At 35.5% G+C, this 18,829-nt stretch overlaps 1 protein-coding gene across 1 annotated transcript; it reads left to right on the top strand.

Moving 5' to 3' along the window:
- The first annotated feature begins 9,360 nt into the window (after nucleotides 1-9,360).
- LOC121418086 (phospholipase A2 inhibitor-like) lies at nucleotides 9,361-11,283 on the top strand. Its single transcript, XM_041611792.1, has 2 exons — nucleotides 9,361-9,976; nucleotides 10,451-11,283. Exons 1-2 carry the CDS (start codon nucleotides 9,361-9,363, stop codon nucleotides 11,281-11,283), a joined length of 1,449 nt encoding a protein of 482 aa, XP_041467726.1.
- The last annotated feature ends 7,546 nt before the right edge of the window (nucleotides 11,284-18,829 follow it).

Raw genomic sequence — 18,829 nt, 5'->3', positions numbered from 1 at the left:
GTGTAGTGGGGGGGGATGGGTGGTATTGCATGAACTTGGTACAATAACTCCAAAAGTTTTAATGTAAAGGTACGATGTAATGGTTTACTCTTTATGTTGTAAACGTATAGTGATTATCAAACTCTCTTTATCATATTATTTAATCATCATTATTGCTATTATTCATTTTACATGACTCTATTTGAATCAAAAGTCATTATGCCTCCTTCGCAATTTACTTTGAAATAAACAATAAGGTGGGAGTTTATGTTTACACACACTCACATTATGTACAAGGGCATATGTATAATTATATACACTCATACACACACACAAACACGGGTATATATTAAGATAGGGCTTTGAGAAACTTGCCAGAAACAAAGTTCTGTAATCAAACGAAAAAGGGACAGGAGAAAGAGAAAAATAGATAAATAAGTAAATAATGAGTAATGAGTAAATAATAAGTAAATAATTATGATTGTTCTTTTTTTCAATAACATGTCAAAATCTACAAGATAAAATTTTCAATTTTAAAAGTCAACATTTCCGTTCCCTGGATTCACTCGCACACAAACGCACCCGCACACACACACTCACCCATACGATGGAACGCTGTAAAAACTTGCAATAGATGGCGCCGGTAGCATGGTAGGTAGTCACACCACTGCAAACCTCTGCTTGGTATCCCCTCTTCAAATTGTTTTACTCAATCATGCGTGAATGAGAAATAGGTAAGAAATTTCAGATAAAAGAGGAGATTCTAAGCCTTACAATGGTAGGTTATTTGTCTAATTCATTTGTTATTCAGTTATGATGAATCATCGATAAATCTCGATTTCTTTTTTGTGGGACGCACTATTATGTTTATAAATCGTGAAACAGATGAAAATGAGAAAATAATACATGCGATCTCTCATTAAATATATATGTATGTATGTATATATATATATATATATATACATACATATATATGTAAATATATATATATATATGTGTGTGTGTGTAAAGTTATACATGTACAACAGCTTTTGGCAACTCTTTTTTATTTAAATATTGTAAAGAAATGGATGAAGAGAACAATGGTAGGCGTAGCTTGAATCAAGGTTCCCCAGAGCTATCTACCCTTTGGAAAAATTGGTGATGCCGAAAAATGTCTCTGCCGGGAATCGAACCCGGGCCCCCAGCTTTGAATCGAAAATCTGTCTATCTGACGGTCAATCGGATCGGGCTCGCCCTAGCTACTAACCGTCTCTGTGGTCTAGTGGTTAAGGCACCAGCGTTCAAAGCTGGGGGCCCGGGTTCGATTCCCGGCAGAGACATTTTTTCGGCATCACCAATTTTCCCAAAGGGTAGATAGCTCTGGGGAACCTTGATTTAAGCTACGCCTACCATTGTTCTCTTCATCCATTTCTTTAAAATATTTAAATAAAAAAGAGTTGCCAAAAGCTGTTGTACATGTAAAGCTTTACACATTTGTATTTCTTCTCCCATACGTGTACTGTATCAAAGCAATAGCTTCGATCCAGCTGAGGCATGGCGGCTTGTCATTGTTCAAAACTCACCTTCACCCGACAAAGGAAAATATAATTGGTATAGTGTCGAAAATCTGTCTATCTGACGGTCAATCGGATCTGGCTCGCCCTAAACACTAACCCGTCTCTGTGGTCTAGTGTTTGAGGCACTGGCGTTCAAAGCTGGGGGCCCAGGTTCGATTCCCGGCAGAGACATTTTTTCCGCATCACCAATTTTTCCAAAGGGTAGATAGCTCTGGGGAACCTTGATTTAAGCTACGCCTACCATTGTTCTCTTCATCCATTTCTTTACAATATATATATATATATATATACACACAACAAAAAAAGTAAGTCCCCCCTAAATCAAATTGCTGTAACTTTTGAACGGAATTATTTTGAGATATGATATTTCGAAGGTGGTTTTCTACACTCATTAGGCAACTCCTGGAGAAATATGAGATTGATCAGTTGAGTCATGCATGAGTAATCAAAGATTGAATTGAAAATGACCATTTTTGTAAGTCACAAGAGTCGTGTTTCAGATTGTGCAAATACAAAGTTGGACAAAAACCTGATTTTAGGTGAATTTTATGGTGTTATACTGTTTTACTATCCATCATTTAGTCACTCCACACACAAATTTGATATCGTATGTTCATGGTTGAGTGAGCACATTGTATTGCAGGGGCTGCGGAAGCGGGGGAGGTGGGGGGGGGGGGGTTCAGCTCCCCACTTTTTTCAAAAAGCATGTGCAAAAATGTAAAAATTACCAAACGATTGTGATTTCTTGCATGGTCAGCCCCCATCCCCCACTTTTGGCTCAGTCCCCCCCCCCCACTTTGAAACCCTTTCCGCGGCCCCTGTATTGTGACGTATCATCATAGGGGTTAATGGTGTTATCCTATACAACTTATTAGATCATTTTAAAATTTGAAAATGTTGGTGGCTCCCCCGATTATAGGCCCCTCCCCATTTTAAAATTCTGGATCCACCACTGATTTGCCCATAAATTCAACTGATCATGAGAAATTAAGCCGTATAAAGAGTATTCATTCCTAAGTTTTCGAATGTGCTCGCTCAACCATGAAAAATATGTTTAAAGTTCGGAAAGTGTGTGGTGATAGAAATGATGGATGATAAAAAAACATTTGAAACCGAATTCGCCCTCAATATTCACTTTATTACCCTTTAAAATGAGTCTGTGACATTGAAAATACCAATTTTCCCACTTTGATGCGTGCTCACTCAGCCATGAATGAACATATCGATTTCATTTTTGCACAGAATTCTGCCCATAGGGTGATGAACATTACTGCCAAATTACATTGCTAAAGACAGCCTTGAAAAAAAGTTCCACCATATTGAATAAGGGGTTACTTATTCTTAAACGTATGCACCCATAATGTACACAAGTCTATGAGAGAAGAAGTCAAATTTTCACAAATATGAAATGAAAGTTTGTTTCATGGACTGTTTTTGTTACTTCTGCCAAAAGTTATTTCATGAAACTTCGCACATGTCGCACACCGGGCCCCCAGCTTTGAACGCCGGTGCCTTAACCACTAGACCACAGAGACGGGTTAGTGGTTAGGGCGAGCCAGATCCGATTGACCGTCAGATAGACAGATTTTCGACACTATACCAATTATATTTTTCTTTGTCGGGTGAAGGTGAGTTTTGAACTATGACAAGCCGCCATGCCTCAGCTGGATCAAAGCTATTGCTTTGATACAGTACACGTATGGGAGAAGAAATACAAATGTGTAAAGCTTTACATGTACAACAGCTTTTGGCAACTCTTTTTTTATTTAAATATTGTAAAGAAATGGATGAAGAGAACAATGGTTGTTGTACATGTAATGAATGTTGTACATGGATGAAGAGAACAAAGCTGTTGTACATGTAAAGCTTTACACACACACACACACACACACACACATATATATATATATATATATATGTGTGTGTGTGTGTGTGTGTAAGAGTGTGTTTGTATTTTTCCTCCTGTTAATATGTTGAAGGTTTTGCTTATGTAAGTTGCAAACCTGTTGAAACATATCAAAAAGGTATACAATGTACAAAATGTCACACATGGGCCGTGCAGACTGCTTGTTTAGATGTCAATAGGAATGACCACGATAATCCTTCAAATGAGTTCTCAAACTGAGAATGTCCAAATTTATATCTTATACTTGCCTCAGTACTGAAACAAGTTCACAAATTCCTGAATGATGATTAAGCGACAATCACTCAGAATTTCATCACCTCTTTTCTCTCTTGAACTTAACTGACGATAATCCTAAACATGAATAATGGTTCTACCACAGAGCTTGTCTGTAAGAGCAGTTGGTTCAATAGACCAATGTGTTCTGCTCACTAAAATGAACTATTTAGGCATGTCTCCCAAAGAAATAGATTGATGTAGGGATTATTTAAGATCGCAAGAGCAGTATGTTAGTTTAAATGGAGTTAAGTCTCAAATAAAACCAAGTGTGGAATTCCACAAGGATCAATAATTGGTCCGACATTGTTTGCTTTTTATGTCAATGATTTTCCCCAATTCTGTGCAACATTCTCAGGTATAGTTTTATGCACATCACACGTGTTTTTACCATAGGGATGCAAATCCTGAACATGATCAACGTTCACTCAATGAAGACATAAAAAATAAGTTTCACAGTGGCTGGCCTCTAACAAGCTTAAATTAAATGTATAAGTGTGAATATATGGTAATTTGTTCCTAACAGAAATAAAAAAGAAGGTTGCATCCTACTATGAATATCACTTCAAGTCTGCAAGCGTTTACTCATTGCAAATATCTCGGTATGATTATTGACGAAAACATTGATTGGAATTTGCACGTTCAGTCTGTTTGAAGAAAAGTGGCCTTGGATTCGAAACTTTATTTCACAACAGCAGGCAACCTTATTTTATAAACACTGATAAATTAACGATTCAGTATTATTTCGATTAGCGTGATAGTGTAAACAGTAATTCACGCGTAACTCTTCTAGGTAAGCTACATATGTTATAAAATAGGGCTCTAAGGTCAGTCTTGAAACTCAAGCCTCGTTCTTCCACTATCTAATCATTCATAATACACAAGTTAGATAATGTAACAACAAAGTTTAGAAAAAGGGAGGCAATAATAATGCATGAAATACATCGATCTAATGCACCACGATATCTTTTAAACAGATTTCAAATTCAGAAAAGTAGTTATAATACTAGAAGAAACTTTGACATTCCAATTGTAAAAAAAAAACAAATCTTTGCTAAGGAGCCTTTCGTTCACTTAAAATTTGCGCGACCCATTGAACGGGCGCGTCGTGGTCTAGTAGTTCTGACTCTCGTCTTTCAAACAGAGGGTGGTGGATTCGAATCCTAGACGTGGCGTGTTTTCCTTCAGCAAGAAATTTATCCACACTGTGCTGCACTTAACCCAGTTGAGGTAAGTAAGTACCGACAGGAAATGGTTCTTTAAAAGCTGTGTGCACCTGAATGGGTAGCCTAGCTTAGCCGGGTAATAATAATAGCAGGGCCCGCTGGGAGAACAGTTTTCGAAACTGAAGTGGCTACCCTGGGGAAAATATACCGTTATTATGATCATTATTATTAGATTTTTCGAACTATCCTGCAGGCTACTGAAATCTAGCGTGTGCGCGTTTTGTGTGTTGTGTGTGGGTGAGGGTGTGTGTGCTTCCCCCTTTTTACTTCCATTCATAATCCTTTTTACTTTCTATTTTACGTTTTATGCATATTTCATATTTTAAAGGGAAAGTTCACCCTGACAAAAAAAGTAGGAAAGGTAATAAAAATAATGCCGAAGGTTTGAGGAAAACCTATCAAACAATTAAAGGGTAAATAGATTTTTAATTATTTGATTTGCTACGTCACGTACGAACAGCTTTCTTATATATTGTATGGTGAAAAATAAATGAAATGTCACTTTCTCTGAAAAAATGAAAACGGTTTTTACTGTACCTTCAGTATATCAATAGACAGATATTTTCACACCCCTTTAAAAGAAAACAAAACTCATCACGAACAATAAAAATCTTGAAACGTATGCATCTTATATCACATAACATTTAGAATTCATATAACTTTCTTAATCTTTAATGAATTCTTCTCAAACCTACATCAATATTTTTTATTTTTTTCTCCAGGGTAAACTTCCACTTTAATTCATATTCTATGTTTAGATGCTGTTATATTAAATGACCTTTTGTTTCAATGTAATATATATATATATATATATATATATATATATATATAATTAATATATAAATATAAAGAATGAAGGAGATAACGTACTCGATAAAAACAAAATATCATGGGCCAAAGCAGACGAGTTAAAGATAACAAAATAACACGATCTGCCTCATGGATTATCTCGTGTGTCTTTTAATCACTTTGCTTTCAGCAATAAACAGGGCATCCAGTAATAAACAAACTTCCTTGCACATTTTTCATGGCAGTAATCTTTTGTTTGATTAATGACAATGAGTAAAGATGATCATAAGAGAAATGTCATTTGTCGGATGTCTAGTTATCATCTTGGTCATGACAGTCCTGCTAAACATGATCTAGAATAACTAGTATTCCTTATTTTACTAAATAAACAAATAAACAGCCAAATAGCTAAAAAAATATCAATTACAATTATAGTAATAGGGGTAAAATAAAAAAAGCTCAACATTATATTTCTTATCCACGTGCAGATATGCGGACACTAAAATGATAAGCACACTCTGTTTAAAATTACCGACAATGAACACGCTGAGGGTCGAGTTAGGCTTGTTCTGTGATCTTAGACCATAAATTAATCTTATCCATGGATTGATTCAATCTGCCTTCGTGAATTAAGGCATGTCTATATATTGGATGATTCTACCTTCTTTGAAAAGCGCAAAGTACTCTGAAAAAATTAGTGAAATAGTTCACTCTTTAAGGAGTGAATATTGAGTGAAAATAACCGGATATCACTGAGGCCATCCAAAATTTGCACTTTCATTCCAAAATCATTCATTTACTAATTCGCTCCTTAGAGACTGAAAATTTTCACCTTTCCTTTGCAAAGTAGGGGTTGAGGACATGGCCAGCAGGGAAAAGGGTCAGTGTATGTGTATAGGTAATTTCTTATTAATTCGTTTGAACAGTGTTAATGTGTTATGAAAGCAATTGCTCTGAAAGGGAGTGATTAAGCGACACTTTCTTAAATCTGTAATGAAATATTTTGAACTTATCTCCTTTGCAAACACATAATTATTATAAGGAAATGTACTTGGTGAAACTCTGAATAACGATCCTTAAATGTATATGACGACGCAAGACAGTTGTTATTACTTAAAACTTGCAAGTTGTAAATGCATATAAGATGATTGACTCTGAATAAAAGTCCAATTTTGATCATGTTTGTCATTGCTGTACGTTATGATTATTACTGCTATTATTATTGATTGATTTTAACTAGCATTCATTGCTTTATTACTGTATAATTTTGCTTCTTTCCCCACAGAAACCTGGGGGGATGATTGTACACACCATCCCCCCCACCTAAAATTCTGGGGGGATGCATCCCCCCATCCCCCCGCTATCTACGCCCCTGATTTCACGGACATTTCAACTCGCTACAGTGACTCGATTGTTATTCATCGTGCTTCAACATCAGTTTCATCATCGCCACCATTGTGAATTTTCGCCAACCAACTTGGATCTTATTTGGATTATACTGGACTATCATAACTGTGAACTACAACCCTGAATTGTACATCGGATACTTCAAGAGATTGTTGTAAGATATTTTGTTTTAATTTTGTTGGCTAATATACTTGTATTTCCTGTATTAAAAGAAAGGGAAATCAAATTTCATATTATTTAATTGTTATTTGTTGCAGTATATCGTAACATTTTCACGACTGTTTCAGAAACGGATTTTTTTTTAATTCTCTTTTTTTTGTCACGTCATGGGCACTGACGAAGAGTGTGACTTTACCTTTCATTTTTGAGAGCTATGCTCCTTTTAAAATCTATGATTTCATTTCTACGGCATTTACTATACCTTTTATGATATACATATATATATATATATATGTATATATATATATATATATTTATATATTTATATATATATATATATATATATTCGTATATTCATAATCACCATCAATATTTTTTATTCTTTATACCCATTTCTATCACCAAATATTTAATTAAAATGATTAGCAAAGCTATTTTACATGTAATTTATCACACTTTCTCACACACAAACATCCACAAAATTATGGAAAACGTAATTTTCGTATGCCAGCGAAGGTAAAATGATCCCCCACGTATGAATACCCCCGTCAACGCCAGTGGTGAACATCGTAACTAACACCTGAAGTACCTCATGCGGACCTTACTCAAACAATAATCAATTAAAGCAAATTCATTTTCTTCTGAAAGTTATGAGGTTTTAAGATTATTTCTTACTGACAAGTGATTTATCACTCAATATCTTTTTATCCATTTACAGGCCCGGATATGTATTTTATGTAAATGTTAAATGTGGAGATGCTAATGTTAGCTTATCTTGGCTCAACCATCTGAGATACACTGAAAATGAATTAGTGTAATAAAGAGGAGAAAAGGCAAAAGAGAGAGGAAAATAAAAAAAGAAAGCTATAAAAAAGCCTGTGTCATGTGTAACTCTTGAATACGCCTAAAAATTCGATTGAAAAGGAAGTGACGTCACCTTATCTAGGTATTTCGATCATCCTCTATAAAAAAAAGAAAAGAAATCACACCCACAAAAACCCCAGTTAGCTCCTACCCTAGTTCCTGGCCCTAGTTATATCTGATTTTTTCCACCAATTATCATCGTGCAATTTTACAAAATCGAAGGATAGCACTCACTTCTCCGCGCAACATTTCCATTCGGTCATTCAATGTGCTCTATACTGTTACTCGGCACATATATCTGCGCTGTCGAAAGAGGAATGATCTCAGGATGAAGCCTTGTACTCTTTACTGGCAATCAGGGCGCTTTGGTGCTTTATTTTTACTTCTTACTTTTTCTGTTTTATCGGACCATTCAGTTGTAAGCATTGCTACTTGCCCCGATGAATGTTCATGCTCGGCCCGTTCTGTAATCTGCTACAGCAGGTTGTTGACTTCAGTACCAACTGCCAATGTTTCAAGGGATATTGACAAGTTCATCTTAGATAATAATAAGATCAGTATTATTGAGGATGGCACATTCTCCTCATTTTCGTATCTTCGCCGATTGAGTCTTGGCTACAATACAATTTCTAGTTTGGAACCACTTGCCTTTCAAGGACTTCGCCGTCTATATGATCTCAGTCTCAGGAATAATCGACTTGTTGACATATCAGCCATACATAATCTACCGAATCTTTTTCACCTCCACCTCGAATCAAACTTCATACGTAATCTTGGCCCAGGTGATTTTCACGACGTTGCCAATGTCAAACCACTGAGTCTTAAGTTATCTTTCAACTTTATTACAAAGTTATCTCCATTGTCACCACCTATAACTTATCTCAAAGCAACATCTAACTGCTTGATAAACTTCGACCTTCATGAAAATGTTCATGCACATGAATTAAGTAATATAAATTTAAGTAATAACAAAATTCGTTTCCTACCTGACCTCAGTGGACTGATTTCGCTTAAAATACTTATCCTTACAGGAAACCCCATTCGGGCGATATTTCCTTCTACTATCGTTCCTCAAGGTTTGCTCTTCGTAGACATAAGATATGCCAATCTTTCGGCTGTCCCAGAATCATGGGTTAGCAAGAACAGCAGCATCACTCAATTGTTTCTCGACGGAAATTATTTGAAAACTACACCCAATATGGTACAGAATGAAAACGGAAATATACAAATTCTGACCTTGAATGCAAACCCTCTTCAAGAAGAACAGGACTCTCTTCAAATCTTAGATGCTCGTGTGAGTAACACATTCACACTGGACTTGTGTATGATGCCTAATCTTCAAAGATTGTTTCTGATCAACTATAAGATCGAAGAAGTTCACATTTCTGATAATTGCATTAACGATAGTAGGATGAATGATGATCATCCACACAGTCTCAGGTTTTTGTACCTGGATCGGAACTCTATTGGAGATGTTACGTTTCTTAGGAAACTCCCTCGTTTAGAGAGATTGTCTTTGTCTCATAACAAAGTTCAGACTGTAGATTGGGGACACTCTGATCAACACAACAGACTTCAATACATTTCACTGTCTCGTAACCAACTTCAAATTCTTGAGAATTTTACGCAGCTTGATGTCCTTAGCCATATAAATGTATCTTACAACCAGATTCGGATGGTCAAGAAATACGCATTTCAGGGTTCGACTAATTTGACGCATTTGGATATCCGAGGCAACTACTTGATGATGATCCCTGACTTGTCGAGTTTTCCTAGACTGTTTTATCTGGATCTTAGTGGAAACCTCTTGGAACGTATCAGAAAAGAAGATTTGAATAATTTGACAAACTTGTGGTATTTCAGCGTGGCCAATAATTCCATCACCAATGTTTCGATTTCAAGCTCAAAATATTTTTTAAAGTTAAACTTGCAAAACAATTTTCTAACATCATTGAATGAAATCGGAGAACCACGTTATTTGAATATCGATGGTAATATGATTTCTAATTTTCGTTTCCGATTTGGTGAGGAACTACCGCATATTTCAGACGCCGAACTTTCACGCAGCATATTGACGAATATGAGCCTCCCTTTGACAACTGAAACATTTCATTGTTCCAACAATCGCATTTTATCTTTGGAAAGAACCTCGATTTGCTTCAATGCAAGTATTGAGCAATGTGACTTTACATGTTATCTAAATTATGTGTTCCTCGATTGGAATATGATACGATATATTTCCGCCGATGTGTTCAATCCTTGTAGACTTATTATTTTGTCACTTGAAGGCAATCCGATTCACCAGCTACCAAGTGAGTATTTCACCAATCTAGCTTATCTTCATTTATCCCACTCAAATCCGATGACTCTATCGTATTCATTGACGGTGAAAAGTACATCTCTTCTAGTGTTGTCAATGACCAACATCCCGATGTTTCATAAGTTCTCTGAAAATATCACCTTTGATTTACCTACGTTAGATATTCTGTTCCTTAGTGATAATGGTATAATCAATTTACCTAAAATAACAGCCCCTGACCTTGATAGTCTGGTTCTTAGTAATAATGAAATCAAGTTTCTAATACAGGAGGTGTTCCAAGGTATTCCAAGGATCCGCTATATTGATTTGAGTAGCAATCACATTAGAAGTATCCCTCCTGACACTTTTGCAAGTAGTATTTACATCGGAGAGCTTAATTTGGAAAACAATCAGATACATCACATCAGTGAGTCTGCGTTCATCAACCAAAGGGGTGGATTCATTCTACGACTTGGAAACAACCATCTCGTATCGATTCTACCAAGTAGTCTACCTGTTCTCTCGCGGACCGTCTACCTTGATCCAAATCCATGGAACTGTGACTGCGAATCAACATCGATTAAAAGATGGCTCTTGCTATCAGGTGTCAATCTGTATCAGTGTATGAACCCATTGTATTTGAGGAATATGAGTCTTGTGAGTCTGAATGAGACAGATTTGTGTCACGATGAGTATGGTGACTTCAAGTCTACAGTGACCCAAACCAGTCTTAGTATGTCTAGTGGAGTAAATAGAATTCTGTGTAGCTATTGTCTAAAATTAACATGGGCACTACTTTTATCTTCATACTTGTATCTGTGAGAATTATGAAATTGTCTATAATTCGCGTATATATATATATATATATAAATCAAAGAGTTCTGTTTTGGCGTCATAATGTAGAAACAAAGAAGACTTAATAGAAACGCCGTGAGGAGAAATAATCTTCCATGTCTCCTCACGGCGTTTCTATTAAGTCTTCTTTTGTTTATATATATATATATATATATTTATATACGTGATATTCACAATTGATTTAGTCAATTCCATGGAAATAAAATCGTAGATTTTATAAGAGCGTAGCTCTCAGATATGAAGGGTAAAGCTCATGACCAAGCGAAATAAAGCCATGTAAAAGGAAAACAACTATTATTTTTTTTCAAAGCAAAGTACTCAGCCTGCAAGCGGTAAATATGCATGGAACTTGTAATTTATGCAATATACATAGAGAGAGTTGTCAATTTGATAAGTAAAAATTTACTTCTACCTGTGGTTTGGGGCTTTAAAATTACTTGAAGCTTGTCTACTCATTCACATTATACACGTCCTTTGAAGATCTGAACTAAATAACATTGTTTCATCATATTTCCTGTACAGCTTTCAAGTTTGCGATTTTTGTTTGACGTAATTGTAACTTTAATTTATTTTTACAATGATTTTTTTTTTATAAGTTAAGTTTACCTGTCATCATTTACTAAGGTAACGATCCCGTCGGAAATAAGCAATCTAAATTTTGATTGGCTATCCTGTCAATGTAGTTTGATTATTCATATACTTAATTGTTCTCCTTATGTTCTACACTTGAATAAAATCAACAAATCAATGCTTGAGATATTTCTTTTTAAGAATTATAAACAAAGAGGGAGTGCGCTGTTTAAAAATCCTGAATGTTCAGTTTTACCTATGTCATTGTATGTTGTAGGAATATATTTACCAATTGGTACTTCCAAGTACTATATAATTAACCACGTGAATGAGAATAATTGTACAGAGTATCCATGTGGTTGGTCGAATCTTTACATTATTATACCCCCGCCAAACCATCTAAGTTTGAAGGGGCCATTAAAATCAGCGTACAGTCAGTCGGTCGGTCCATTGCAAATCTTGCGCTTCGTACTCCCTCTTTTCTTGCATGCGGTTCAAACTACTTCATCAAATTTCAACCAATTCTTATGGAATTCGGCCCCCACATTGGTTTTGAGGTAAAGATGTACGAGATACATTTTTTGTGTTAGATATTGTGTTGCCATGGAAAAATGTATTATGCGGCAAAAATTAAGGGAAAAATTGCGTTTCGAATTACTTCCTCAGTTCGTAACCCCTTTTCATGAAATTTGGAACGCACATTGGTCTTGAGGTAAAACTGTGCAATACTTATTTTTTGCATGTATACAAAATCGTGTTGCCATGGAAACCGCATAGCATAACCAAAACCGTGAAAAACTCATTGCAGATCAAAATACCTCATCAGTTAATGGCTTGTGCATGCTCATGAGAGTTGGCACCAACATTGGTCTTTGGGTAAAAACATGCAATTCCCATTTCCTAATGTTCTTGAAATCGTGTTGCCATGGTAACAGCATGTTATTGCCCCAAAACCCAGGAAAATTATTTCCCCAGTTTGTGTACCATTACTGTCGAAAGTTGACAAAAACATTAATCTTGGGTAAAGTGTCGAAAGTTGAGAAAAACATTCATCTTGGGTAAAGATCGGCATGCAATATCATTTTTCCTAGTGTGTTTGAAACGGCGCTGTCATGGTAACGGCATATAGGGCGCGGGTATCAATCCCCTTCAGTAATATTTCTAGTTTCCGCAAGATTTACGTAGCTTCCGATGGTTTGATACCTACGGAATCTACCCACTTTTCACAGAAAAAAAGTGGAACACCGTCTGGCGCGATTCAATATAGCAGCAGAGCTGACTTTGAAAACGACTATAAAATAATTATTCACAAAATACACCATTCACATAATGATACAACAGTACGTTCATTAACAATACATGATATATGACCTTGATCATGCAACCTCAGACTTGTCAGTGATACTTGATTACCCCTATTCACATTTTATAAACTATATCTATAACTTTGAAAGTTATGAAAGCAATCTAATAATTACATCCAAAATGGCCAAAGTTTAATGACCTTAAATGACCTTTGATTTTGGTCATGAAACTCACATGAGAGGTTCAGTTACACTTGATTATTCATATGTTCAAGATTTATGAAGTAGATCCATACACTTTCAGAGTTATGATGGTTATTCAATACCCCAACATGGCCAAAGTCCATATTGGCCTTGGTCATGTGACCTGAAACTCGCACAGGATGTTCCGTGATACTTGATTACCCCTATGTTCACATTTTATAAACTATATCTATAACTTTGAAAGTTATGACAGCAATCTAATAATTACCTCCAAAATGGCCACAGTTTAATGACCGCAAATGACCTTTGATTTTGGTCATAAAACTCACATGATAGGTTCAGTTACACTTGATTACTCATGTCCAAGTTTCATGAATCAGATCCATAAACTTTAAAAGTTATGATGGTAATTTAACAAATACCCCCTACTTGGCCAAAGTTCATTGAATTTAAATGACCTTTGACCTTGATCATGTGACTTGAAATTCAGGCAGGATGTTCAGTAATACTTAATTAATCTTATGTCCAAATTTTCATGAACTAGGTCCATATATTCTAAGTTATGCTATCATTTCAAATACTTAATCTTCGGTAAAGATTTGATGTTGACGCCAGGGGCGTCGATCAATTTTTCAGATTGGGGGGCAAAATCATGAACCAACGTTCCAAAGGCGCTCGATCACACAAAAGGAACAAACTCATCCACCCACACACACACCCACACACACACACACATATATATATATATATATGACTCATGAGAAAGAGACACATATCTCACCAACAAATTAATGCGAGCGCGAAGCGCGAGCTTAAATTATTTAGTATACTGACGTGAAAACAGGAAAAAGGTCCCTGTTTAGGACTGTTCGTAGTAATTACTCATGAGGAGGATAGATACATGTATCTCACTACACAGATAATGCGAGTGCCGAGCTGAAATTTCCTTATATTCTGACCTGAAAGATTGATATTCTGAGTATCTAAAAGAACAGTAGATGCGAGCGCGAAGCGCGAGCTGAAAATTTTGATATTTTGATCTGAAAAAAAAGTCAGTTTAATGGACGTTTTTGATAAAGAACAAGATATATGTCCAACAAAAGATTATTAAAAATCGAAGCGGGAGTTCTATTGAGGTTTAGAACTGTAAACGGGACATTCTATTCACCTATTTAATCATGAAATGTATGGGATTTTGCTACATAAATGATACGAGCACGTAGCTCAAGCTGAAATTTTTTATATTCCAATCTAAAAAGCGGACATTTTGAGCACAATCTTAAATAAAGAACGAGTTGGTATCTCAATCTCGCTTGCTGATTTCTGTGTAACATTACAATCTTATCTTATTTTCACACATCAGCAGAATTATTGCGGGGGGGGATAAAACGATACGTTTGCCCCCCCCCCGTATCGACGCATCTCGTTGACGCCGCCGCCGCCATCGGAAAAACGTCGCTTATAGTCTCATACCAAACACAATTATGCGGATAATATCCGCATAATTTGGTTGTAAAATCGGAGCAGGACCAGAGTTATCCGCATTATTTCGATGCTGCAATTATCCGCAAAAAAGCAGCATCGGGACCAGATTTTGGCTTTGTGAACGCATTTCCAAAGTAATGCGGATAATTGCCAAGGTGCGGTCACAAAAGGTCACCCTTTTCCAACACAACCCCATCGGAGGGAGCGTGTGCAGTTGTCATGACAATTATCTGCCTTTTTCAGGTCGCGCGCTCGTAAAAAAATAGTGTGGATTATTTTCGGAGTTTGTGAATGCAATTTTTATTGAATTATCCGCATTACCATTATACCGGATTATTTTTGGAGTTTGTGAATGCAATTTTCATTAAATTATCCGCATTACTCTTAGGCGGATAATTGGAGGATGGGTTTGTGAAAGGGGTATCACTGTGCTTCGCAGGAGAGACAAAAACTTATCATTGGTTAAGATCTGAATGTTCATACCCAAAACATGGTCAAAGTTCATTGAGCCTATTTATTTTATTTATTTATTTATTTTGCTTTATTTATTTTATACTGCAGGGTAGGCCTGTTCAGTTCTTAAAACTGCTTTACAAAGGCGCCCTGCAGTTTAAAATACATGTCAAGATAAATATAAAATATATCATCAAAAAACATTCAACGTCAAAAATACAAAAATACAAACTATTTAACATCAGAAACAATTAACATCAAAAAATTTAGAGTGGGAAGTGACAATCTAAACATACAAGTACATAGCATTGTAAATCAATGGAATATTATTTCGCTCTTCATCAATTCGTATGAAAGGCTTTGCATAATTTTTTAAAAACTAACAAGGAGGTACACGTACAGGCTTGTAAATTTGAAGGAAGTGCATTAAATAATTTGGGTCCGAAATATGCGAAAGATTTTCTTTTATATTCAGTTCTAGCTTTGGGAAGCTGAAGGGGGCATCGCAAAGAAAACCGTGTCCTGTATTTCACGGGCCGTTTACATACTAAAGGTTTTAAATAATTTGGAACTAAATTGTTCATTATTTTATATACAAAAACACAATACTGATATTTTATACGCTGATCTACTGATTGCCACTTCAGTGACTGCAACAGAGATATTTGTGATGTATTATAATCTTTTTTCAAAAGCATCCTGGCACATTTATTTTGAAGTTTTTGTATCTTATCTAAATGTATTTTTGCACTGCTTCCCCAAGATGTACTACAGTAATCAATGTAAGGTAAAATCATAGAAAAGTACAGCTTCTTCATGATATCCAAGGACAGTAAATGCTTAATCCGCCTTACACAACCTATTGCTCGAGATATTTTACAAACGATATTAGTAATATGTTCACACCAAGTCAAGCCCGGATCGAGCATGACACCTAAGTATTTAATCTTTTTTACATTTTCTAATTGTATGTTCCTGAATTTCACTGGCAAATGAGCACCCCTCAACTTTTTCTTTTGACCAAATACCATGGCTTTTGTTTTTTGCGGGTGTAAATGCATATTATTTAAGTCTAACCATTTACATATTGAATCAAAATCATCTTGCAAATACTTTTGTACCTGCTTAATTGATTCACCGTGATTAAAAATGGCGGTATCATCAGCAATAAAGAGACATTTTAGAATGTACATGCAATTTCAAATTACACATGTCATTTATAAAAATACAAAATATCAATGGACCCAATATAGATCCTTGTGGAACACCTGATTTTATCTTTAAAAATTCACTGCGACAATTGTTAATCATTACAAATTGCCTTCTGTCTGTTAAATACGATTCCATCCAGTTGTATTCATTGCCAGTAATACCATAGTACTTAAGTTTTGCAAGTATAAAATTGTGAGGAATAACATCAAAAGCTTTGCGTAGGTCCAAGAAAATACCACCAGTAACATGTTTTCGGTCCATTTTATCATACAAAAAGTCTGTAATCTCAGTTAGACAAGTGGCAGTGGAATAAGACGGTCTGAAGCCAGACTGACAATTTGCAAGTAGATCATTTACATTTAAGTACTTATACAATTGATCATGTACTGCTCTCTCTAGTATTTTGGACAGGACTGGAAGCACAGATATTGGTCTATAATTGTCAATATCAAAAGATCCTCCCTTATGTACAGGAGTAATTCTTGCTGTCTTAAAATCTTCTGGAAATAACACTAGTTTGCAAAGTTGCATTAAATAAATGGGTTAAAGGTCCAGCTATACTCTCTGCTGCCAGCTTAAGAAACTTAGGGTAAATACCATCTACTCCGACCGCTTTCGAACAATCAATATGTAATAGCTCTTTCAAAACATACTCCTTTTTGATTGCACAAAATTTAAATTCACAATCTGGAATAAAAAGAGTTTGTAAATTGTTTAATAAATCTTTCGAGAAATTATTCGAAGGGGCTTGCAACCTCGAGCCGACTTCATTAAAGGCTTTGTTTAGAACGTGAGCTATTTCATTGTTAGGTATTTGACCATCATCAATTGTTAACTTAACATCATGACTCGTGGTTTTATTTTTCTTAGGTAGAAGCTTCGATAAAATGTTCCAGTTCTTTTTTATGTCATTTCCGCAGTCCTTAAATTTGTCCTGATAATACTTCTTTTTCAAATTTTTAATCAAGTTATTAGCTCTGTTACGGGAAGACTGAAATTTATTCCACCAAAGAATTAATCTTGTTTTTCTAAATTGCTTTCGATAATAATCCCTTTCGCGTGCTAACACCAAATAATCATCATTTATCCAAGGTACCCCTCTTTGTTTTTGCCGCACTGATATCACGGGGGCATGCCAGTCACAAATGTCTAGGAGTGCGTTTTTAAAGGAGTGCCACAATTTTTCAACATCAGTCCCACAGGAATAAAACTCATGCCAATCAACTTTCCTTACATCATCTTTAAATTTCTCACTGTCAAAGTACTTGAAAGAACGACATTTAGTTATTTTGGGAGAAAGGGGTTGATGTTTCCCTTTAATTGCAGTAAAAATCACAGAGTGATCACTAAGTCCAGCTGACTGCACTCCTGATTTAATAATATTGTCAACAAGTGAATCAGAAATACATACCAAATCGATTACTGACTGGCTATGTGGTGAAATTCTAGTGGGTTCAGATATAACCTGTGTCATTTGCATTGTAGTAAGGAGACTGGAAACTTTTCTAGAAAGATTATTTACGGTTTGCATATTACAATTAAAATCACCAAGAAGGATGACATTGTTTGTAACTGTATACAATTTCTCGAGATTACTTTCAAGACTGTCAAAAAAATCTAAATGATTATCGGGTTTTCTATACAATATACCAATAAATAATGAGCTACTATTTCTACGTTGCAACTCCAACCAAATTATTTCTAAGGCAACAGATTCAAGATCCAATCTTCTTATATATGATAAATTTTCTGTTATAAAACATCCCACTCCACCTCCATGAGTACATCTATCCCTCCTCTCAAACTTATAACCTTTAACAGAAATCAAGCTATCAGAATGTTCTTTTGTTAACCATGTTTCTGACACACCTAGTAGATCATAAGGGTTATTATTCAGCAAACATTGTAAATCAGCAACTTTATTAACAATGCTTCTGACATTAAGATGAGCTAATTTAATACCTTTAATACCTTTTAGAGCAAAATCATTAGTTTCGGTTGACATATCATCATTTGCGTCGACAGAAATATTATTACAGTTATACATGACTTCAGTAGATACATCAGGATCATTCCAAAAAGGTAATACACTTTGCAGAATGCATTTCGGGCACTGCCAATTTTCAAACAGTTCGTCTGAATCATAGGTCTCTCTTGAGACCCCGCCACAAACTATATGCACCCACTGTGAACATACAGTGCATAACAAAGCCTTTTGATTTATTTTACAGATTTATTACAAATTGAACATGGGTATTTAATCATTGAAACTTATGTTGAAATTA

This window comes from Lytechinus variegatus, chromosome 7 (genome assembly GCF_018143015.1).
Source record: "Lytechinus variegatus isolate NC3 chromosome 7, Lvar_3.0, whole genome shotgun sequence".
Classification (NCBI taxonomy): Eukaryota; Metazoa; Echinodermata; class Echinoidea; order Temnopleuroida; family Toxopneustidae; genus Lytechinus; species Lytechinus variegatus.
This window is presented reverse-complemented; position numbering and strand designations above follow the sequence as displayed.